This window comes from Electrona antarctica (assembly GCF_951216825.1).
Source record: "Electrona antarctica genome assembly, chromosome: 5".
Lineage (NCBI taxonomy): Eukaryota > Metazoa > Chordata > Actinopteri > Myctophiformes > Myctophidae > Electrona > Electrona antarctica.
In genome coordinates, this window is record NC_136810.1 from 46,370,863 (window position 1) to 46,395,453 (window position 24,591).

The 24,591-nt window shown below is 41.3% G+C and overlaps 3 protein-coding genes across 11 annotated transcripts in view; 2 read left to right on the forward strand and 1 right to left on the reverse strand.

The window, feature by feature from the left end:
* The window catches only part of LOC306923014 (G/T mismatch-specific thymine DNA glycosylase-like), a 28,370-nt gene extending 6,571 nt beyond the window's left edge, over positions 1–21,799 (reverse strand). For 3 of the 8 annotated variants that reach the window (XM_079500962.1, XM_079500956.1, XM_079500963.1), the window contains exons 1-5: positions 3,560–3,715; positions 3,243–3,425; positions 1,952–2,277; positions 1,315–1,532; positions 772–841 (exon numbers count right to left, since the gene is read on the reverse strand). In XM_079500962.1, the coding sequence (XP_079357088.1) occupies positions 772–841; positions 1,315–1,532; positions 1,952–2,277; positions 3,243–3,301 (673 nt within the window). In that variant the 5' untranslated portion in view covers positions 3,302–3,425; positions 3,560–3,715. Of the gene's footprint in view, positions 1–771; positions 842–1,314; positions 1,533–1,951; positions 2,278–3,242; positions 3,426–3,559; positions 3,716–13,143; positions 13,284–21,555 lie in introns of those variants that run through there. The other 5 variants (XM_079500957.1, XM_079500958.1, XM_079500959.1 and 2 more) reach the window with 5 other exon arrangements.
* uqcc6 (ubiquinol-cytochrome c reductase complex assembly factor 6) lies at positions 13,318–18,002 on the forward strand. 2 transcript variants are annotated; one of them, XM_079500966.1, is made up of 4 exons: positions 13,370–13,388; positions 13,527–13,599; positions 15,797–15,935; positions 17,402–18,002. In XM_079500966.1, exons 3-4 carry the CDS (start codon positions 15,828–15,830, stop codon positions 17,519–17,521), a joined length of 228 nt encoding a protein of 75 aa, XP_079357092.1. In that variant the 5' UTR covers positions 13,370–13,388; positions 13,527–13,599; positions 15,797–15,827; the 3' UTR covers positions 17,522–18,002. The 2 variants fall into 2 exon arrangements, with proteins under 2 accessions (XP_079357091.1, XP_079357092.1); XM_079500965.1 differs by lacking the exon at positions 13,527–13,599 and having other exon boundaries at positions 13,318–13,496.
* efcab10 (EF-hand calcium binding domain 10) lies at positions 21,034–24,379 on the forward strand. The gene is made up of 4 exons (XM_079500967.1): positions 21,034–21,163; positions 21,365–21,529; positions 22,455–22,551; positions 23,887–24,379. Exons 1-4 carry the CDS (start codon positions 21,061–21,063, stop codon positions 23,930–23,932), a joined length of 411 nt encoding a protein of 136 aa, XP_079357093.1. The 5' UTR covers positions 21,034–21,060; the 3' UTR covers positions 23,933–24,379.
* The last annotated feature ends 212 nt before the right edge of the window (positions 24,380–24,591 follow it).

Genomic DNA, 24,591 nt, shown 5'->3' on the forward strand with positions numbered 1-24,591 from the left:
GGAGATGAAATTCATTTGTTCAGATAAACAAGAAAGACATACAGTCCAATAATGGCTCTTCCAGGTCTAATTGTTATAACAGAATGATACATGCATAGAGAAATAACTACGATACAAATGTCACACTCTTCACAATTTAAACTAATACATTTAGTCTGACATTTGTATAGCTTGATGTACAACCATGAAATGCCATTTCATGGTTGTACACCAAGCTATGTAAAGAGTTCCTTAGTCGTGTGGAGTGCTATGGTTTGTGACATCATCAAGCGCCAGCCTGCGCTCTACTCGAAATTTTGAGTGCATTCTAAAATCTGTAATCACAACAATTTTGCAACTTTTAGAAATGCAATAATTACAGAGTAGTCTACAGTTATGTTGCTATGGCACAATCAGTAGGTTATTGCACATATTGATTTGTAAGGCATTCTTTGAGAAAGAGTTACTTATAAAGAAAAGATAACATAACTTTGCATCACTCAAATGTAGAGGGATTCTTTGGTAGGATCTACTGCATTCATATTGAAATGATCACGCTCAAGACAAGACCATATGTAACTAGCAACTGTTTGAGGGTGCCCATAGGGTAGAGACTCAAGAGGCCATCTAGTAATCAGAAGGACAGCACACTTGTCCAAGTGCCCCAGAGCAACACTCGTAATCAATAACAACCCCATCCCCCCACATAATATTAATATTATGTAATCATCAGGATCACTTTCTAAATAATCCCAGAGGTGTAATAAAGAAGGACTGTGAACGGTAACATACAGAAATGGTTTCCTGGATTGGGGTAGTGGCGTCCTTTGAAGGCTGACATCAGTCCTGGGTTGATACCAATCTGGGGAGAGATTTAAAAAAAACTGTTACTAATAATTGAAAATGGAAAATTAAGTGTTGTCTGCAACCATTATAGGTATATTGATAATCCTTTTTGATCAATCAAATAATCTATTCATTTTCTTTGTTTTGTTCTTTATGAATCGACTCAAATACATTCTAATAGATTTTTCATAGTGTGCGTCTGCGAAAATAGTGAATTTACAATCCACAATGCAACGCCCCCCTAAAACATATATATATATATATATATAATTTTGTATAATCATAATCATTTAATTGATTAGTTCGATTAACCCGCTGCACCTCTAGAATCAATTAACACTGAAACACACATGTGCACAAATGGAACTTCCTCACAAAGCGGTGACGATTCACGCTCACGTGTTTCGCCATTGGAAATGCCCCACGGGTACTCCCGGCAAATACACCCAAGACGGCCACTGACTGAATGGTCCCCATTAAATAACTCACAATCAAAATGTCAAGATTGTAGGTTATAATGTCTGGCAGGGTTTTGGCCATAACTTCGTCCACTGACATGCCGTTGAAGCGGTTCAGCGTTCTCTTGGCCTTCCTCGCCGCCGCCGCCTGCTCCTGCTCTTCATCCTGAGCGCTCCTCTCCTCCTCTCCCTCCTCTCCGGATTTCCGCTTCGGAGGTCTTCCTCTCTTCTTCTTGCCTGGCGTCACAGCTGAAAGAGAGAGACAGAAGTAGGCGTGGCTGTCACAATTATTACATAACCGCAATTATTTTGTCATAATCGTCATAATTGTTTCCACGTTGAAAAGTTTTCATACATTAAAAATCACACCCGTGTGAACTGAGTGGTGTAAGGTCTTATATAGACTGATCAGCTGTGGTCTGACGTAATGTCTGACGTAATGAAATCACACCCGTGTGAACTGAGTGGTGTAAGGTCTTATATAGACTGATCAGCTGTGGTCTGACGTAATGTCTGACGTAATGAAATCACACCCGTGTGAACTGGGTGACCATAGCAACCATGCTCATTTTTTGAGCACAGACAGACAGACAGACAGACTAACAAAGCCAGTTGTAGGAGTGGTTTACACCACTCAAAAATATATATTTTGACACCTGCTTCGGTACCTTGAGATGGCTCCGCAGGCGGAGGCTTCCCATAGGAAGCCTGTTGAAAGGGTTCCACGGGCGGAGACTGCCCATAGGAGGACTGTTGGGGTCCCGCTGTGGGACCATAGTGGGGGTGGTGCTGGTCCTCCTCATAGGTATGGTAATCCAGGGTGTGGTGGAGGGCCGAGGAGGCGTAGCTCTGATGCGAAGGGAAGTCATGGTGGTGAAGAGCCGGCTCCAGCTCCGTCAGGTGCGGTTCGGTTCCGAACGACTCCGCGGAGTACGGATCCTGGTTGTGGTACTGAAGAACTCTATGGCCCTCCGTCTGATGACTGTTCTGATACCTGACATGAGACAAAAACAACAAAAAAAACATGAGGGGGTTGGAAATAGTTAGCGGGAAGGAAAGGTGTGTGTGTGTGTGTGTGTGTGTGTGTGTGTGGGGAGGGCAAGAGAGAAAGAGCAGGGAGAGTTGGAACAGAAAAAGAAGATGGAGAGAAAGATAATGATACAGAAAAAAAGAAAAGAGGAGGAGAGGGGGGGGGGGTAAAGAATCAGAAGAGAAGAAGTCGAGAATGACAGTGAATATGAACAACAAAATTGGAATAGTAGTCAGGAAGGCTGGGAGGCAGAGGAATAAGACACAAATGAGAAGCATAATATTCAATCTTATCATTTATATACGGTGTGTGTGTATATATATATATATATATATATATATATATATATATATATATATACACATACATACACATACACATACACATACACACACACACACTGTATAATATATATACTGTATATATATACTGTATGTCATGCAATGTCATACATCTGTTGGTTTTGTCCCCAACTCGTCAATGTTTAAGTGTTAACTGAGCTCTTATATTTATCACAGGTTTGTAGCTGGATTTATCCACTGTTCTGAACACAAATTATTTTGAACATCAGCCCTAAAGCAATATTTTCCCTCTTCAATATCTTATTATTGAGCTGTACAGTAACAATGCCAAAATGACACAATATTGCACAAATTGAAGACGACCTAATGCATTTTGGATACCTATAATATATATATTGCATTTTGTAGCATAATATACAACTTGTATGTCCAATCAATGTATTTCTCTCAATTCCCTGTGCATGCAACGTGCAACACAATATCACGTTTAAACGTCCAAATAAAACACACACATCAATGCTGATATGCCTGGGGATGCACAGTTGCACACACACACACACACACACACACACACACAAGGTTTCCATGGAAGCCTCCTCCTCCTCCAACATCACAGATCGCACTCACCACTGCTGGAGATAATCCGTAGAAGGAACCGTCAGAGACGTGTACTCCTTCTCCTCCATCTTTACCGTGGATTTTTATACCAATAAACCGGAATGCATGTTGGCTGTGACACTCGAGTACGAGCCTTTTATCGTCAAAAGGCTTTGATTAAGAGGGACAGCTAGGGATCGAGAAGCTGCCTATCTGAAAATCCAACCAGCACAAAGACGTTGGTGTTACTAGACACACACAACCATTTCACAATCCCATTGTTTACACAAACATCGACGTGCCTGCTGTAACGTGCAAATGGTTAGTGCATCTGTGCCGAAACGTACCTGTACGTGTCCATCGTTTTGTTGTTAAATGATGACCATGAAGGCAACCCAAAACAAAGACATTTAAATGTCTACGGTTTCGGATCGTCTGCTTTGGATGTTTTTCTTTTTTTTTTTGCAGGAAATAATAGTTTAACTATCGCCACCCGCTGGTCGGAGTAGGCTACTACGTGACTCGACAGCATCTTCTTCTTCTTCTTTTGACCTTCCGGCAGACTAGACGCCGGCGTATTGCTGCCTCCCACTATTTGTGTTCGGTATTGCACAATTACACTGTCTAAAAGAAACGTCATGACAGCTTTCACCACAAGTCACTTTGCTGTTCCTCTGGTGGTTTGAGTACGTTTTTCAGTGAGATGCGGAGCAGCCGCATCCAGCACTGCCGTGCACATTCTTCTCCTTTCCAATGCATATTTTGGACACTCCATGAACACATGCTTCAGTCTCTTCAGCCCCACATTCACATAGTCCTATATTTTGCTTCCCAATGTGAGCCAGCCCACTTGATAGTCCACAGTGTCCAAGTCTTAGCCTAAGATTTAGACTCTCGTAGACGTATTTATGGATTCTGACGTCATGACGTCAGAATCGATAAATACGTCTACGAGAGTAAATCTCAGGCTATCAAAGTCTCAGCCTCGTCATTATGACCTGTTCCCTTCTGTTGTTCCCCAGCGTGGCGTTCCCTCCCCTAACACTATCCTGTATGTTATGATAAAACCTTCCTCTCTCTTCATTCTCCCATTCACTCTGCCACCTCCTGGTTATCTCCTCCTTTAGTCTACTTCGGAATTCTGAGATCCCCAAGGCTACATCCCCACATCCACCTCCTCCTCCCTACTCAGGGCCTCTTTGGCTGCCACACATGCCCTCGTTTCCCTCTACTCCAACATGAGCCCGGAACCCACATAAAACCCACCCCTACTCCAGCACGTTCTGCTCTATAAAGTGCAGTCAACAGTTCACAGATGAGTTCCGGCCTGACCCGTGACCTCCCACCCCGCAGAGCCATCAGCACAGCCGCCGAGTCAGATCAACTCGACAGCATCGCTACACCACGCAGTAGATATACGATATGTGCATGTACCTGTCTAAATACTTCATTGATTAATTGATTGAAGTATTTACAGTTAACAGTTTAACAGTTTGCAAAATTACAGTACATTTCAAGCACAACTCAATACAAAAACTGTTAACTGTGAGTGGACGACACCATAAAGCATTACACTTGTTTCATCATAACATTTAGAGACGTACAAATATACACTTCTATATAGCCAAAAACAGGAAATCATCATAAAGGAGGTAAAAAGGGGGGGGGGAAACATATACAGTGAGGGGGAAAAGGGGTGGGGGGGGGGCCCGTAGGTGCCCCTTGAGAGCGGTTTTGAAGGAATCAAGGGATTCACATGTCTTAATGACAGTTGGTAGGAGAGAAATTAATTTAGTCCCTTGTTTGTGCCGAATCTGGGTTGCACATGGTTTGTTGCACTCCCTCTGGTGTTGTGGGTGTGGTTTTCATTGACATTAAGGAAGTATTTAGACAGGTACATGGGTATCTATCTTGGTGGTGTATCGAATCTTGTGGACCAGACCCATTGCAAGATGCTGTACTCTGTCGTCAACCCTAAGCCATTCCAGCCTGTCAAAGTGGGCAGGGGTGGGGTGGGTTCAGGTGTGAGGCCCATAGTAGCCTGACCAGTTTGTTTTGCTGTGGTACCAAGAGGTGCATGCATAGTCGAAGAAACCTTGTACGAGGGCTCCTGTTAGGGTCTTCAAGGTGTTTTTGTTGACCAGTGAGGAGATCCTGTAGGAATCTTGTTCTTTGGTTGACTTTTTTTAATTACGTTGGTGGCCATTTTATCACCAGAATGATTTGCCTCCAGGATTGAACCTAGGTAGGTAATTTCATCTTTTCGTGTGATAATATTGTCACCCACTCTAACCAAGAAGCCATCTGCCTTAATGTCAAAGAAGTCCACACCCCCATAACACCAGAGGGTGCCCAGATTTGGCACAATGGACTAAATTATTTTCGCTCCTATGCCACCAAAATGTGGAACGCCCCACCAACAGTCATTAAGACATGCGAATCCCTTGACTCCTTCAAAACAGCTCTCAAAGGGCACCTATACGAACGGCTGCAATTCGAAACTGGTCCCCGTAAAATCTGAATCCCCCAGACCCCCACCCACCCCCTTTTCCCCTCACTTACCAGTATATGTTTCTTAATTTATTTACCGCCTCTATAATGATTTCCTGTTTTTGGCTATATAGAGTATATTTGTACGTACAAAACGTTATGATGAATAACATGGTGGACCCTATTGTAAACAAGTAAATGCTTTATGGTGTCGTCCACAGTTAACAGCTTTGTATTGAGTTGTGCTTGAAATGTAGTGTAATTCTCCAATCTGTTAATAAATAGTCCTACTTCAATCAATTAATCAATCAATCAATCGACAGTAACCTGGTTCTCAAACTTTTTTATGGACCCCCTTAACTCCCTGAGACTGAGTGAGTGAGTGTACAAAACAAATGGCGCCAAATTGACCCGTAAGACCTGCAAGGGTCCATTTGATAACCCCCCAAGGAACCCTGAGGGTCCCAATGGCTCAGCCTGGACCCCAATGTGAGCAACATTGTCTCATCACGATTACCTCACCTTCTGACGTTTGGCAAAATACTTCAATTACCTAAATTCTTGACGTATTTCGGAAAAACGTCATGGCGTGACTTAAGTGTAAAAAGGTCACGCTCTGACGTTTATTTATTGGCTTGTTTTTCGTCGCTAAAGTATGCAAATTCCGCTAAAATCCGCCTTTTTGTACACAATCGTTTTGGAAGATAATACTAGTCTTTTACTAACTGGCTAACAGAAATAGCAGATAAAGAAGTATTAACACTGATAGTTTGTAAAAAGTGTGTTTATTTTGGTCCGCCTAAAGCTAATTCATGCTAATGTTCCAGCTGGGGGCACTGGTGGAAAATGGCTTCCTATTTAGCTACAGGATTGATTGATATCAATTAGAGCTGGGACTCGATTAAAAATTTTAATCTAATTAATCAGAGGCTTTGTAGTTAATTAATCTCGATTAATCGCATTTTAATCGCATATCATTATTTGACCCGAGAACAGTGAGAAAGCTATTTTTTCAAATGGATTTTGGTATACTAGTGAATCAATGAATAGTGAATACATAAGTTTAAGCAATAAAACATTGTTTTGTAGTAATAATAGGGGTAATAAATTATAATAATATCTCAAATTTAATAATTTATATAAAGCTTTTCTGAGTACCCAAAAATGCTTTACAAGTGGGACATGATAAATCAAAAACAACTTTATTAGAGGAAAAACACTAAGGAATTAAATAGATGAAATAGCTGGGGAAAGCAATATTGAAGGTTTGGATGGTGGGGGCATGTCTCTGAGAGTTTGGGGAATGCATTCCACAGGGTTGGGGGGGGGGGGGCTTGGTGCAGCAAATATGTGACATGACCATAACAAAGCACCTCTGTGTTTCTTCCGTGGACATACAGTAACAGCCATTAACAGATTTTACATTTTATTTGGCCATAACCGTTTAGTTAGAAACCATGTCATCTGGTCGGGTCCTTGAATTGCTACTGGTAGTTGGAATAACGTTAGCTCTGATCCATAGTGTTAGAAGGAGGAAAGTAGGCTTTCACATATTTGTTTGTGCTAAAAACGAGGGGCTGCACAGACTGCACTTCCGTGGGTGTGAGGGGAAAGGATCAAATTAAGTACCATAGAACTCCTCCTGAGTCCTAACTACGCTAAGGACCAGAGCTACTGTTGTTGACGTTAGCTTCCAGGCTAGGCTCGGTGCAACATGTTTCGCATCGAGCCGATACTGGAGGCTTGACGAGGTGCGGTCTTCGGTGATATGCGAATTCTTTATTGAATAATTGCACACAACTGTGCTGTAATCCACGCTATCATCGGATAGCCTTTTAAATCCTATTTCCAATCCACGGGGACAAGCAAAGTGATCTCAGCGGTTTCCCCCGGTCTGGTGAACTGTCTGGTGGTGTTATTGTTCCCCCAATGCTGCTGGGGCATACCATTCTAAAGGGGGGTGGTTTCCACTCCCTGTAACAACGGACACTTCACTCGGTGAACTGGGTGGTGCGCCGGTCCATCTGAAAACTGTCCAGTGACAACGTTCCGCGGTGAAAAAAATAGTGCGATTAAAATGCGTTAATTTTTTTAACGCGTTAATTTTTCTGTAGTTAATTAATCTCAATTAACGCGTTAAAGTCCCGGCCCTAATATCAATATATTAGCTAAATGTAGCTAACGGCTATCGTTGCGGCGTTGCCAGTTTCTGCGAGAGAAATAAGCAACCCGCCCGGTATATGAAAACAAGACCAAAATAAGCGAAAAAAGCCGATCTACAAGCAATTAACAACACAAATCTTGTCCAAATCTGATATGGGGTCCCAGTCCCTGGCACAAAATACATTTTTTGATGTAGGGTTCTTGGACAATACATAATTCTGGGGGTCCTTGACATGGAAATGTGTGAAAATCACTGGAAACTTTAGAAAAAAGCCCCCCAAAAACGCAACCTGCAAGGCTGCAACTACCAATAAGCTCAAAGTCGCTTATAATAAGAGGACTTGGCAACCCTCGCAACAGGAAGTTAAGTCATTTGACACTACTCTGTGAATATAAATAATAATAAAAACATGTAGGACCAACCATAGATATATATAAACACTAGATGGCTCAAGGCGGAGTTTCTGACGTCGTTCACCCGGCAGCCATCTTACTTCGGGGCTACAGTACAGTATGTTCAATGGCAGCTCAAACAGAAACAGTCATAACTCGCTCAAATCTTGACGGATTTACAAACGGGTTTGTTTATTACAAACGTTGTCAATGTGGCTATGATTCAGGACGCTTATCGGCTTAATTTATGTTTTTTATATGAACGTCGTATAAAATCATATACGTATGCGGACGTCTCTGACGTTTATAACAAACCAACCCGTTTGAAAATCGGTTGAGAATTGAGCAAGTTATGGTCATTTAAGAGTACATGCCCCATAGACACAATATTATGTGTCCCGAGGTAAGATGGCCGCCACGTAACGACGTCGCTCTCCATTGGCCAACAGCGCGGGTGAGCTATCTAGAGTTTATATATATCTATGGGACCAACTTCCTGTAGCGAGGGTTGCCAAGTCCTCTTTTTATAAGCGACTTTGAGCTTATTGGTAGTTGCGTTTTTGGGGGGCTTGTTTCTAAAGTTTCCAGTGATTTTCACACATTTCCATGTCGAGGACCCCCATAATTATGTATTGTCCAAGAACCCTACATCAAAAATGTATTTTGTGCCAAGGACTGGGACGCCATATCAGATTTGGACAAGATTTGTGTTGTTAAATGCTTGTAGATCGGCTATTTTCGCTTATTTTGCGCTTGTTTTCATTTAATTGCTTATTTCTCTCGCAGAAACTGGCAACGCCGCAACGATAGCCGTTAGCTACATTTAGCTAATATATTGATATCAATCCTGTAGCTAAACAAGTGCATTATCGCACTATATTACATATCGATGCGATCTGCGTTATTATGACCTTAATTTTCATGGCAGGTACATTCCAAAGCAACTAATAATAACCACGTTATGGTGACATAATGTTACAATGTTTACACTAAATTCGTTCGAGTCTTCTTCTTCTGCTATTGGAAATAGGAAGCCATTTCCGCATTTTCCACCAGTGCCCCAGCTGGAACATTAGCATGAATTAGCTTTAGGCGGACCAAAATAAACACACTTTTTACAAACTATCAGTGTTAATACTTCTTTATCTGCTATTTCTGTTAGCCAGTTAGTAAAAGACTAGTATTATCTTCCAAAACGATTGTGTACAAAAAGGCGGATTTTAGCGGAATTTGCATACTTTAGCAGGGAAGCTGTTAGGGTAACAAGACAACTCACCCCTAAAGCCACTTTTGGTGAGTTGTCCAGACAACTCACCCCTAAACGTGAAGACATCTCACCCCTGCTTTTTTAGGGGTGAGATGTCTTCACTTTCCGGGGTGAGATGTCTTCACTTTTGGCCACTTTCGGGGTGAGATGTCTTCACGTTTAGGGGTGAGTTGTCAGGACAACTCACCGGGGTGAGATGTCTCGTATTCTTTGAGCTATACTTTACTGAATATTTCACAAGAATATAACACAAGAGTCAAATGTACGGTCAAATGTAATGTAGTTTATTTAAATATAGAAACATTGTAAACAAAGTTCAAACAGCAGTTTGTACAAAAAATATAAAAAAAAGGTAAACATCAAAAGTTTAGAAAAACATCAGTTTGTACAAAAAAATATAGAAAAAAGTTAAGTATAGAAAAAATGTAAACTAAAAAATATAGTAAAAAGTTGTCATAAAAATAAATAAAAACATCAGTTTGCTACAAAAACACTAAAAAGTTTAGGTAAACATCAAAAGTTTAGAAAAACATCAGTTTGTACAAAAAAATATAGAAAAAAGTTAAGTATAGAAAAAATTTAAACTAAAAAATATAGTAAAAAGTTGTCATAAAAAAAAAACATCAGTTTGCTACAAAAACACTAAAAAGTTGTCATATCTACAAAAAGAAAGAAAAAAGTTGTGCTGTGTGTAGGGGAGTGTGCTGTCCCATTTTGGTCAAAAGTTGTGCACTAAAAAAAAAAGTTGTGCTGTGTGTAGGGGAGTGTGCTGTCCCATTTTGGTCAAAAGTTGTGCACTAAAAATAATGCTATATAGTTGTTTAAAAAGTGACATAGTACTGCTTTAACCCATTTAGACCTGACTTCGAAATAAAAAAAAGTCTTCTGAAAGAATATATTCAAAGATTTGTGCTGCATTTTCACGATTTTTTCAAAAATAGCATACCTACAAGCTCGTAGCGCGCCACTCGCTATGAGCTTGTAGATCTGCTATTTTTCAATAGCTTAAAGTATAACATAATGCTTAGTTAAAACACCAAAAGGGGTTCCCATCCAGAATGGGTTTAACTGTTACACCCCTCTAACAATGCTTAAAAAAAATGTGTACAATCTATCAATTATGCAAGAATGTAAACATGAGATAGTCAGACTGCAGCACTGAAGCAAATTGATATAGCACAGAGGCCATTAAAACCCACTTCTGTCTCATTCTGTCTCCTAAAACTCAGACTTTCTGCAGCATCTAACTAAATAAAGCTGTCTTCTTCTCTGCTCTCAATGTCAGAATGACTTATAGAGTTACAATGTGTAACTTTGTGTATGTGGAAAAAAACCTCTCGATCACTCTCTACTTACTAGAACTATGCTTGTTATGGTTAGACCGAATAAATTGAGTTTGTTTAGCTATCCAGTGTGCAATCATTAATATATGTGTTCCTGTCGGGCGCCCGCTGGCCTAGCGGTCCAGGCGCATGCCACACATAATATGGCTCTGGCCTGACTGCGTGTCACGGGTTCGAGTCCCGTTCATGACGACCTTTGCTGCGTGTCTCTCCCCTTCTCTCTCTCTCCCTCTTTCCAGTCATGTTTAGCTTGGGAGGCAGGGTTGTTCCTGTCTACCTTCACTTGTATAAAAAGGCAAAAAGCCAAAAACAAATCTAATATATATATATATATGTGTTCCTGTCTAGACTAGAGATACTTAGAAATAATTAACTCAGTATTTGGTATAGATCAAGCAATGCATCCACAATTCCACTATAGCACGCAGCCTATATGCCAAATGTTATACTGTGATATTATACAGTATTCAGCACATTATTTTAGGGCTATTTTGCAAAGACATTTATTTTACAATATGCAATCATTAGCGACATTGTCACTCGTGTGTGTGTGTGTGTGTGTGTGTGTGTGTGTGTGTGCAAACTTCTGAAGAAATGTGAACTGAACCCCTCTCAATTTGGTTACTCCAGAAGAGTCCAGATGGCTGTCACTTTTCTCACATGCTAATTAACTAGCAGTAGCAAGATCATTGTCCGAAAGTTCGCTTCGTTTGGCAGGTGTGAAGGCTCATTCGAATCCTAATGCGTGTCTAATGTGTCTGTCTGGTGGGGATCCGAGTGGAGACTTTCTTCATCTTGTTGAAATATAAATACTTCAAAATTAAAACACATGTTTAGCTCAGCATGATCTATAAACTGTATAGCTAACATGGAATATGCATAATAATTGTGATCGGATCATCAATGGGACTCTGGGAGTAGGCTATCTATTGTAAACTTCGGATCATTTTGCGCTCCCGTCTCCGCTGTGCCTCGTTCATGTGCCCAAAAAAAGAACAGTGGCGCGCACACACACACACACACACACACACACACACACACACAGTAAGTCTCCGACGACACACTGCATCCGTTACTCTCACTTTACGTGAAAAGTCTATTTTTTAACATCGGCTTCTGAACACATTGATAAAATTCCCTGCTACGTTTCCTTGCTTTCCCTGACACAGCCAGTGTGAAGGCAAACCGCATCAAATTAAATATGCAAGAATCCAAATTCTCCGCCCATACGCATTTGAGTCTACAGAAGTATTAGGTGAGAATGTGACCTAATTAGCAACTTTGTACAGCCGTCAGACTCTGCCTTTGAAGCGCAAACATTATCCACAAACGACCCCCCCCCCCCCCCTCAATGCTGCATAGAGAGAAAGAGAGAGAGAGAGAGACGCTCTACTCCTAAGTGTTTCACCGGATTTTACTGTTAAATAAATAAATAATTAGCCGTGACTGCGCACGTCTGTAGGAACCGATAGTTAGATCCGAAATTGAATTATGCCTACTGTAATGGGTGCCACGGAAAGTACAGACAACTCACCCCGCAATGTCAGAAAGTGAAGACATCTCACCCCGGAAAGTAAAGACATCTCACCGGGGTGAGATGTCTTCACTTTCCGGGGTGAGATGTCTTCACTTTCCGGGGTGAGCTGACCGGACATCTCACCCCGGACATCTCACCCCGACATGTCAAAAAGTGAAGACAACTCACCGGGGTGAGATGTCTCGTATTCGCTGTTAGCATTGGTTAACCCAATGGTTATAACATTAGACATAGTGACATAAGCATTTATTTCATATTTATGTCGATATCAGCTCTGACATTTATTTCAGACCTTCTCTAACATGACATGAATAATAATATAGCGTCAGATTATTTTAGACAGAAAAATAAAAAACGTCAGAGCGTGACCTTTTTACACTTAAGTCACTCCATGACGTAATATTAAAATACGTCAAGAATTGAGGTAATTGAAGTATTTTGCCAAACGTCAGAAGGCGAGGTAAAATTATGACATGTGTGAGAATGTGTTGATGTGAGAGCCACGTATATGCTGGCTGCTCAAAGAAAAAACGGAAATGTGTGCCTATCACTGGTTAACACGAATTCACCAGATCTATATTACTTACTATAGTCCTTATTTTCCTAATTTTAAATAATGTTATATAATTAATTAATTAATTAATTATGCAACGATTCTTGATCACAAATTCACAACCACTTTATTGTGATTGCTTTTACTGACAATGCCAGCTAGGAGGAGACAAACAGAAGACTTACTCGCGTACCTGACATAGAAGAAGAGTGTGGTCCGGTTGAGTTTCCCATAGGCTGAAGAGACGGCCTGGTTTGTCGTGCCGCGATTGGCGGATTGGTTGTCACGGGTAACCACCGGGCAGCGCGTGCGGGTGCCAAACTGCCAATCACAGCGCCTACTCTCCGAGGTATGGGATTTGTATTACCCTCTGTACTACTGTGTGTTTACAATCGTGATATGTTTATGCAGTTTACACTGTGATGGTTAGGTTTGTACCTATGGTTTATGGCTTATTAACTATGTAGCATAGTGATACGACTACGTAGTCACTAGTCAGTCAGTGACCCCTAGCTTCTTGGTGGACATTATTTGACAAGTGAGTAGTGACAACTGTTTTCTGCCTTAGAGGGGGATCGAGCAGTGATGATCACCAGGACTGAAACAAACAAGACTCATTCTGATTAGCATTTGACGAGCAGGTGGGTTTCCAGACAGATCGGTGTTGATAACAACTGTTACATTTCCTTTTCGGTATTTGACTTGTGCTGCACTCATACTAATTTTCTGACCTTGAGCACTGGTGTGTGCACAGTACTGTTTGTGTGTGCACTAGTACTGTTTGTGTGTGTACTAGTTCTACAAGCAGAACTAGTAAAATATCTCCACTTTTAATATTCCATTTTCGTGATAGGATATAACATTCACAACATTACTGACTGAAATATGTATAAACTTCAATGAGCATGTATGTATAATGTACAGGTCAGGCCATACACTGTCACTAAATGCATTACATTTGAGTGGTGCAACCACTCATATAGACAGCTATGTGTGTGGCTGTGTCCCTGGGTCGGTCCCTGTGTCCGACCACGAAAATAGCGTTTGTACACAGACACACACAGGCCAGGGAGGAGGTCTAGTACAGTACAGTACGCTAGTTTTTTATTCCTAGGATAGCTCAGGGTTAGGAGCGCTCGTTTTACTACTCCGCCACATCTTTTACTACCGCGGCTTTTTTAATAGTTTTTGGATTAAGGTTGGTGAGGGGTATGTTAATAGTTTTTGGATTAAGGTTGGTGAGGGATGCGTTGCTCCCCTGCTTGCGGTTATGTTTAGGTTAGAGTTAGAGATAGGGTTAGTACTAGTCATAGAGTACTAGTAGGCATAAACACTTGTGTGCGGTCCAAAACACAGCCCAGCGCTTCCTACTCCACTGACAACCAATCACAGCGCTCCAAATTCCCTCCCATCATAGGAATAAAAAACTCGCGTACAGTACGTACAGCATCACTCACTTCAGACAGGTCTGATTTTTAATGTTTTATGAAGATCAGGAAGATCATTAACCATTTTTGGGGTTGTCACTTGGATTTTGAGGTGGACTGTTGGTTGGGAACCTTAGTGTTGAAGAGGATTTGTCTTGACTTGTAGAGCTACACAACTGCAGGACGTCCTCTATACAAAGACTACATATGATGAGAATCATGAGAGATACCCATATGGAGCAGGCCGAGATCTGTCAGGGTAGATTAGAGCAAAGTGTTATACACCATGGGCATAGGGACCACATAAAGGTCCATATATGGTCAAGTTGGGAAGTAGTGACAGCTAAATTACATCATGGTGAAGCCATCTCTCAGGAGAATGCATAAGACACATTTGTGACTAAATTTGACTGAGGGACTGCCATTGGATTTTTTAGAATTTTCGTTTTTTCATATCATATGAAAGCAGGGAATCATAGCTTCAAATTGACATATTGGTTCAGTTTGACCCACCAGTTTTGGAGATATGGCTTATAGAGTAATGTCTTACAGAAAACAGCGAGTTGAGAAAACAGGCTTGAAAGGTTCACTTCTGTGGTCTCTAACATTACACCTAGCTACATGTTTAAGCATTTATTTCATATTTACGTCGATTTATGTCGATATCAGCTCTGACACTTATTTCAGACATGCTCTAGTATGTGAAGAGTCTGCCTGTGCTATTAACTCATTTTTGAAAAAAAAAAAAAAAAAAACGTTTTCTCCTCTGGTGAAAAGCTGGAATGTGCGCGATGGCAGTCTCTCAGTCAAATCTGGTCACATTTGTTACAGAGTTTTTTGCAACTGGTGTCTGCCAACGAAGTGGCTACACAGCAATATTTCTTCAGAGGACCTCCTGACCATATACTTTACTATATAGTAAATACTATAGCCTACTGACGATTGAGTCTTTGAGCGCCTCAATCTGGAATAATTGAATTCACTTCTTATTCACCTCAAGCGTCTTACTTATTATATATTATTATTATATATATATATATATCATATATAAATGCACCATTTACTTAAGTTCACAGGTATGTTCTGCTGTAGACAGCTATGCTAGACAGTATATAACTATTTCTCACTTACGGTAGTATCTAGCCTACAGACAATACATTCATCATAGCATTTTCAAATAATTTCCCTACACTGAGAAGGCACACGCATTTTTCTAAAAAGTCTGTACAGTTTGCTTACACGCTACCACTGTAAAATATATGGAAGAAGTTGGGAATAATTAGCCTAATCCCATATCAGTGCCTTACCGGTTTATATTCACTCACTAGGTAGAGCAGAGAGTAATATACTTAATAGAACGGTGATGGGCTTTGGATAAAATGTCTGTCTGTTCTGATAACTTCTCTTTTAGGCTGAGAGGAACCTGTTACTCCTCTGTGAAGATGCCAGCCGGTGTGACTTGGCCTCGCTACCTGAGGATGCTTGGGGCTAGTGTCCTGTCCATGTTCGCAGGGGCACAGGTTGTCCATCAGTACTACCTACCTGATCTGGTGAGTGCTAACATGAATTGCTTTCCTTTTCATTGTGGGCTTGAGTAGCGAGCCCTGCAGAACCTCTCTTTGGCATCTAATCACTTCCACATACTTTGTGCTAGAAATCTAGTTCAAACTTCAACATCAACAGCTTTATGCAGTTATGTGTGCTTGTGTTTTTGCATGAGGAAGGGTCAGATCTTTCTAGGTTCACACAGAGGTGCTGATAACTTTAAAATGAATTATAGATATATAATTAAATTAGGACTGTACTTTGATAGCTCAAATGAGAAAGTAAGCCAAAATGTAGACCAGGAGGATACGTTTTCAAAGGTCCATTCCGTTATATTATGGGGAGAAAGAACGGTAGTCCAAAACAGCGTAAGAAATTTCTCCCACTGACCTGAGTCAGCTGGCTTGTTATATAGTACAGACTTCAACACAACGATTTGTTGCCACGTCCACAACCAAGCTTCTTAAGGGGATGGGAGTGCGAGGACAGGCGTTCCGCAAAGCCGTCAAGTCACTGTCAAAGGCTGCCGAACGAAGCAGCAGCTGGCTATGAAGTATGGATCAGGAAAAAGTACCACAACTGGGCTGCAAAATGAACATGGAGGGGTAAAAGCAGAGGGGGGCACACCTGGGACGGCAGGTGTCGCCGTTGAGCCCTTTGGAGGTGTCGTGAGCCTACTTTATCAACGAAACACCTATGAAGGAGGGTGCCCACCTGATGACCTCAGTGAAGCTTTTACCCCTAGACCCCTTTTACTCAATGCCAAGTTCTGATTATCTCTAAGGGATTGTACTAGTTGTATCTAGTCCTATAAGCTGAACTGGCTACTGGGCTGTGACGTCATGACCAGTGGCGGATCTACTTGCGGCCGGCCGGGTGCCTGCCTACCTCGTATTGGCTATGCCTTACTCATAAAGAATTCCTGGCTCCGAGCCTGGTCATGACTCATGTACTAGTAGTACTGGGTACAATACATCATCATAGAGTAGCGAGCTACTCGAGCCCACACTGTTTCTTCAGTAACAGTATTTTCTAGTTTCCACTGATATTGGGTGGATGCTGTGATAATTCGCCTGCGTTTCCACTCATTTGAGAACCAAGGGACCACGGGCAGTACAGTGTATGGTTCGGCCCAATTCTTCCACCCGAGAACCAGTAGTTATTAGGGGGAAATGCACATACTAGAAGAAGTCCACTATACTTTTAAAGGTCTTATATTTGCTACAAAATATGATCAGATTCCATAGCTCTGGAATGATACAAAATACATAACAATTTCAAGGTTTTTGTTTGCACATACCATACCGATATGTTGTATGTCTCAGCACCTGGCTGAAAATGTGATGTTCTGTACACATCAGCAAACTGATTTGTTGTCAGGAATTTGAACTTAATCCATGAATGCCTGCAAACTTCCTGCCATGCATACTGTATTCCTAATATGCCCTGTCTTTTTCCTTCTGTCCATTAGAGTATCCCAGAGATCCCACCAAAGCCAGGGGAGTTGAAGACAGAGCTGCTGGGATATAAAGTCAGAGAAGAGGCTGCCGCAGCAATAGAGCAGCTCAAAGCTCAACAGAAACTGGACTGATTGCTTTGTACTGCAAACTTTATGTCACCACCTGTTGGTCACTGAATCAAGGAGAATACATGTTAATGCTTGATGTCTGGCAAGAGCTGTTTGACAACCAAAGTATCCAGATATTGGACCATTTTTGGGCTGCATGTTGTAATCTTTCAATTGTGTGTTCTTCATGGCTTCAACCGTGTACCTTTTGCTGTGGGTGTTCATTAATGGGGCACTAGCCATTCACTTTCTAGAATGGCATCCCCCCCCACCATTTTGAATCCCAAGGAAAGGTGCGGTGACACATCTTTCAGCGACGCCCTGGCACATGGTTGTGTACCTGTTCAAGATAAGGACTTCAACACGGAATAATAGGAAGCTACTTTAAGAGGATTCTGAGACTTTGTATATAATGGCTTATGAATTAATGTGTCTTATAATCTGTGCTGAGGTACAGTTTGTACAGAGAGAGCATCAGAGCAAGTAAATAATATATTGATAAGCATGTTTGTATTGTCTTCTTTCCACTCACAAATTATTTCACCCCGCCAAGCATCACCTGTTCAAACAAACAACCAGCCTGTTTTACATGTCCCTGTGAAGCAGTTGACGGGTACATTTGAACTGGCTTATTGTGGCTGACATGTTCAGGAGGTGGCAGAAACACAACAGATGATCAAACAGACATACACCTTCAATGATCCTGGGGGAAACCTAGGTGGCACGGCAGCAGCAGTAAGACTGAAATATAGGAGAGGTACCATGAATATAATGAATGAGTATACAGTATGTACACTATTAACAGTGAATATGATTATAATACAGTGTCAACATGTCTACCAACAGTGTTTTGTTTTTCTTTTACAAATCTATTGATTTTTGCACAGACAGCAAAAAAAACAGTGAATTTATGTAGATTGGCTGATGGCTACAGTCTATTAACTACAGTCTATTGTTACTACAGTCTTAGCCCTGTTTACAGCGAGTCTCTCACAGGCTACTACTTGGCCTCACTCCCCGAACCCACCTCACCCCTGCCCACTTTGACAGGCTGGAATGGCTTAGGGTTGACGACAGAGTACACTGTACTCTAGCCTGTGAGCAGGGGTGTCAAACTCATTTTGGGGCAAGGGCCACATTGCGCGAAAGGTGACTTGATGAGGGCCGCGGCCAGTTGCAGCTCACATGCGTTGACTTACACAGACTGTTTATTGACATAAATTTACTTTATTTGTATTACAGTTGTAGGCTACAAGATGTTTGGTATGAGGTGGAAAAAATACCCAATAAACCACTCAAATAGTTAAAAATGCAATCATTATTTTATCAAAAATATCCATAATGGCAAATTGACATGTAGCCATCATGAAATCTGCACTTTGCATCTCTTTGCTTCGACTATCGTGTGTAAGTAAACTATATTCCTCACTTGGTAAGGGAAATTAAACTCTACTGATCTGTAACAACTATGGTTAGCCTCTCCATGTCCTGCTGCATCAGAGTGTGAGGAGAGAAATCCACAACAACTCAACTAGTAGTTGAATAGACTGTTAACGAGCAATCCGCACCTGGGCAGAGACAAAGCCGTCTACAGCAGGGCCATTAGCGGGGCGGGAGGGGGAGTAGCAGTGTTGTTTACTTTTTGAAAATCATCTCGAGGGCCGCATTGGACCTCTCCCTGGGCTGCATGCGGCCCACTGATCACCAGTTTGACACCCCTGGAGTACAGCATCTTGCAATGGGTCTGGTCCACAAGATTCGATACACCACCAATACCCATGTACCTGTGTAAATACTTCCTTAATGTCAACGAAGTCCACACCCACAACACCAGAGTGAGTTTAACAAACCATGTGCAACCCAGATTCGGCACAAACAAGGGACTAAATTCATTTCGCTCCTATGCCACCAAAATGTGGAACGCCCTACCAACAGTCATTAAGACATGCAAATCCCTTGACTCCTTCAAAACCGCCCTCAAACGGCACCTACGGACGGCTGCAATTCGAAACTGGCCCCCGTAAAATCTGAATCCCCCACCCACCCCTTTTCCCCATATGTTTCTTTTCCCATTTTACCATAATGATGATTTCATGTTTTGACTACATAGTTGTGTATATTCGTACGTCTCTAATTGTTTTGATGAATTTAAATTGGTGGGCCATATTGTAAACAAGTGTAATGCTTTGTACTTGAAATGTACTGTAATTCTGCAAACTTTTAATAAATCAATCAAAAACAGTGAGAGAGACTCGCTGTAAGCACTAGACCAGGGCTACTACAGTCTATGAATAACTTAAATTAATGCATATTTGTATACGTTCCCTCAGTCCCTAAAAAACAGTCGCTAGAGAAAATCCATGGTCTGTCTCTTATTTAGAATGTATGAGCCGAAATACCCAATAAACCACTCAAATAGTTAAAAATGCAATCATTATTTTATCAAAAATATCCATAATGGCAAATTGACATGTAGCCATCATGAAATCTGCACTTTGCATCTCTTTGCTTCGACTATCGTGTGTAAGTAAACTATATTCCTCACTTGGTAAGGGAAATTAAACTCTACTGATCTGTAACAACTATGGTTAGCCTCTCCATGTCCTGCTGCATCAGAGTGTGAGGAGAGAAATCCACAACAACTCAACTAGTAGTTGAATAGACTGTTAACGAGCAATCCGCACCTGGGCAGAGACAAAGCCGTCTACCGCAGGGCCATTAGCGGGGCGGGAGGGGGAGTAGCAGTGTTGTTTACTTTTTGAAAATCATCTCGAGGGCCGCATTGGACCTCTCCCTGGGCTGCATGCGGCCCACTGATCACCAGTTTGACACCCCTGGAGTACAGCATCTTGCAATGGGTCTGGTCCACAAGATTCGATACACCACCAATACCCATGTACCTGTGTAAATACTTCCTTAATATCAACGAAGTCCACACCCACAACACCAGAGTGAGTTTAACAAACCATGTGCAACCCAGATTCGGCACAAACAAGGGACTAAATTCATTTCGCTCCTATGCCACCAAAATGTGGAACGCCCTACCAACAGTCATTAAGACATGCAAATCCCTTGACTCCTTCAAAACCGCCCTCAAACGGCACCTACGGACGGCTGCAATTCGAAACTGGCCCCCGTAAAATCTGAATCCCCCACCCACCCCTTTTCCCCATATGTTTCTTTTCCCATTTTACCATAATGATGATTTCATGTTTTGACTACATAGTTGTGTATATTCGTACGTCTCTAATTGTTTTGATGAATTTAAATTGGTGGGCCATATTGTAAACAAGTGTAATGCTTTGTACTTGAAATGTACTGTAATTCTGCAAACTTTTAATAAATCAATCAAAAACAGTGAGAGAGACTCGCTGTAAGCACTAGACCAGGGCTACTACAGTCTATGAATAACTTAAATTAATGCATATTTGTATACGTTCCCTCAGTCCCTAAAAAACAGTCGCTAGAGAAAATCCATGGTCTGTCTCTTATTTAGAATGTATGAGCCGGAAGTCCGACACCCGACGTGTATCCTAGCAACCACTATAAACTACATTTCAAACATGGCAACGCCAAGAGAAAAAGAAGCTGCTGTGTATCTTGAAAAACACAAAATTGTTGAACTAATGGACAATTTAACCAGTATGCTGTTCTTTTATCGACCAGGTCAGTTTTTCACGTTAACATTAATTTACTAGCATTGTAGGCTACTGCTAAGGTATCCGCATTCCGCACTTTCAATGATAGAGCCAAACGGTGTGTGTGTGTGTGTGTGTGTAGTGTGTGTGTGTGTGTGTGTGTGTGTGTGTGTGTGTGTGTGGAGAGAGAGAGAGAGTGTAACCCTTTATCACCGTTGTTTTTTTGCAGAGAATCCTACAGAGTTTCTCATTAACCAGTTGGAACAGATGGAAACATCTAAACAGAAAGCTGTGGATGCACCCTGTCTCTTTGACGAGTCCAACCTGGACTCTGTATTTGGCATATTGGACCCTACAAAGCAAAAATGCATAACATATGTCCAATACAAGGAAGGTAAGCAGAGGAAAGAGGCTACTCACATTTCAGCAATAGCAATGTCGAAATCTGTTACAAGTCTTATTACTTGATGACGTCACACTTTGCCCAGTGCGAGGTAGTGTGTGCAGAACGCACTCGAACCAGCTCTCCAAAAATACTCAAAAATAGTAAAAAAATATTTTTCTCAGTGTCCACAGCACATGGGTGTTCCAAGAAAACGCACACAAAAGGAAGTATTTACATACACTGGCCTGGTTGGCTCTACAGGTCTGCTCTGCTGCTTGTGCAGTCCTACATTGACTCCTGTGCAGTCGCAGGTCCCCCTCTTAAAAAGGCCAGGCCCCACCCAATCTAATCAGTGGCCACCCAATGTCCAGAGACATCACAATTCATTCATACCACATTTTAGAGAGTCACATAATACATAATATAAATTATCCCCATAGTGTCTCCAGATTTCCCAAAACAAACTGGTCAGGCTACTACTGGGCCTCACCCCCCGAACCCACCTCACCCCTGCCCACTTTGACAGGCTGGAATGGCTTAGGGTTGACTACAGAGTACAGTACAGCATCTTGCAATGGGTCTGATCCACAAGATTCGATAGAGATCCTGTCTAAATGAAGTCCACACCCACAACACCAGAGGGAGTTCAACAAACCATGTGCAACCCAGATTCGGCACAAACAAGGGACTAAATTAATTTCGCTCCTATGCCACAAAAATGTGGAACGCCCAACTATCATTAAGACATGTGAATCCCTTGACTCCTTCAAAACCACTCTCAAAGGGCTGCAATTCGAAACCGGCCCCGTAAAATCTGAATCGCCCACCTTTTTTGCCCCTCACTGTATATGTTTTTTTTCTTCCCGTTTTCCCTCCTTTATGATAAATTTACTTTCCACCACTGACACTAACTATGTAATTTTCTCCGCTGCAGCGTTAACCACACTGGGGATAGCAGATATAAACATTGATAAGTGTCCTGAAGGTGCAGGCGAAGACAGGATATCCCGGGAGACCTTCAAAAGAGAGGCGTACGTATGCAGTACGCATGTCTTTCTTCTTCTTCACTTTGTCAGATGCTAGCACCATGTTGTCAATGTATTTCTTATTTCTGTTCTTTTCCAAACAATTAAATATCCATTATTAAGAAATAGTATTCATTAATAAATTAATAAACCATCACTATTAATTGTGACGTTTGTATAAGAAGTAGGCTACAGTATGTAAGAGATAATAGTCATAATTTGCAGACTTCTAGAGAGGCCTATAGAGCGTCGCAGTCCTGCCCCCTTTCATGACGACGCCAGGCCCAAGAAATGAATCCCAATGCATTTTTCCCATAGACATTTCAAAACTTATTTATTTAAAGACCTTTTAAGCGTCGTACGAAGCCAACTCGAGTCGTGACAAATCATGACAACAAACACAATATTTTGGACCAAACAAATAATTACAAAGAAGAAAAACAACAAAAAAAGTGTTGTAACATGCCGTTTTTTTCTACTTTCTAATTCTTTGTTTGGCCCGAAAAATTGTGTTTGTTTTCATGATTTGTCACGACAAGAGTTGGCTTTGTCCGCGGCGTAAACGTCTTTAAATAAATACTTTCTGAAAAGTCTATGAGGAAAATGAACGGGGAATAATTTCCTGGGCCCTGGTAGGGGGCGGGACTGCGACGCTCTATAGGCTTCTGTAAAATAATTGTGATGAGAAGATTTGTGTTAAAGAAAAATCTAAACACACAAAAAAAACAGCAGATGTGCAAGTGTAGCAGTGTGGCTCAGAGCCCCTGCCTGATGGCCTCAAAGGTCTAATATCTCCCCCGGTCCATAGGGATATCCCTTTGGTCTAGTGGTTAAGATGTTGGACTTTCACGCGGGAGGCCCGAGTTCAAATGTCGGGCGTTACATTGGTGCCGTGACCCGGATCGGGTTTCCCCGTGGGAGGAGGTCAAAAGGGGGGTGAGTGTAGCAGTGTGGCTCAGAGCCCCTGCCTGATGGCCTCAAAGGTCTAATATCTCCCCTGGTCCATAGGGATATCCCTTTGGTCTAGTGGTTAAGATGTTCCCGGGCGTTACACAAGCTCGCAGCGCCACATGAAGTGACGCTCTGTGAGCTTTTAGATCTGCTACTTTTTGTTTTCTGAAATCTAAAAATGTAAAATTACCCATGCATGCAGATGCTTTCCAGTTGTGATGGGTTAATTATTTTTAAATACAATAAAGGGGACAAATCATAAATGTAACCAAATAGACCATCATCGGTCCATTTGGTTTGCGTGGTGGGGGGTGGGAGGGTAATATTGAACGCAATACAATACAAATACAGTAAGGAGGAATGTCATGTTCTGTCTCTCTTTTCTTGCAGGAGAAAAGGCCTACAGAGAAGTTCAGACACTTATTTTCAATCTTAATTGTCCTGTTTGTTTGTTTGTTTGTTTGTTTGTTTGTTTGTATGCTAAACAAATGTATATTATCTTTATCACTATTTACATCAGTAAAATATTTCTGAATGAAAAGGTTTGGGCTCTTGTCTGTAAAATCAAATATATATTTTTTTATTTTACAGATTACAGCCCCACATTAATATAATTCTCATCAGGCATTGTGAGACTAAGAGGCACAAATAAAAAAAATAAACATTTGCATAGACAATAGATTAAAAGTACAATCAATTATTATAATAAAATACAGTGAGCAAAAGCAAAGTAGGCATATTGCATGTAATTTGTTATTTGTAATATGCATGTCATTTTTGTTATCTTTGACACCATGAGTATCCTACAGAGAGGAAGATTGAGCTAAACAAGCCATAGTGCTTTATTGGGTTTAAATCCTTTTAAAACAGACCTTGTATTGAACTGTCTGTAGGCCTACTCTCCTTCGCAAACTGTTAATAAATAAAGTATTCAATCAATCAATTTTATGGATTATGATTTTGGACTTGCAGGAGTATATTTCAACTCAACTCTCTATGTATAATAAATTATAATTTATAATAAATTGCAGCATTTAATACTATGGGGTGAATATACGATGTAAGGCCATTTCTTAATCAGGATTAGAAAAGTTA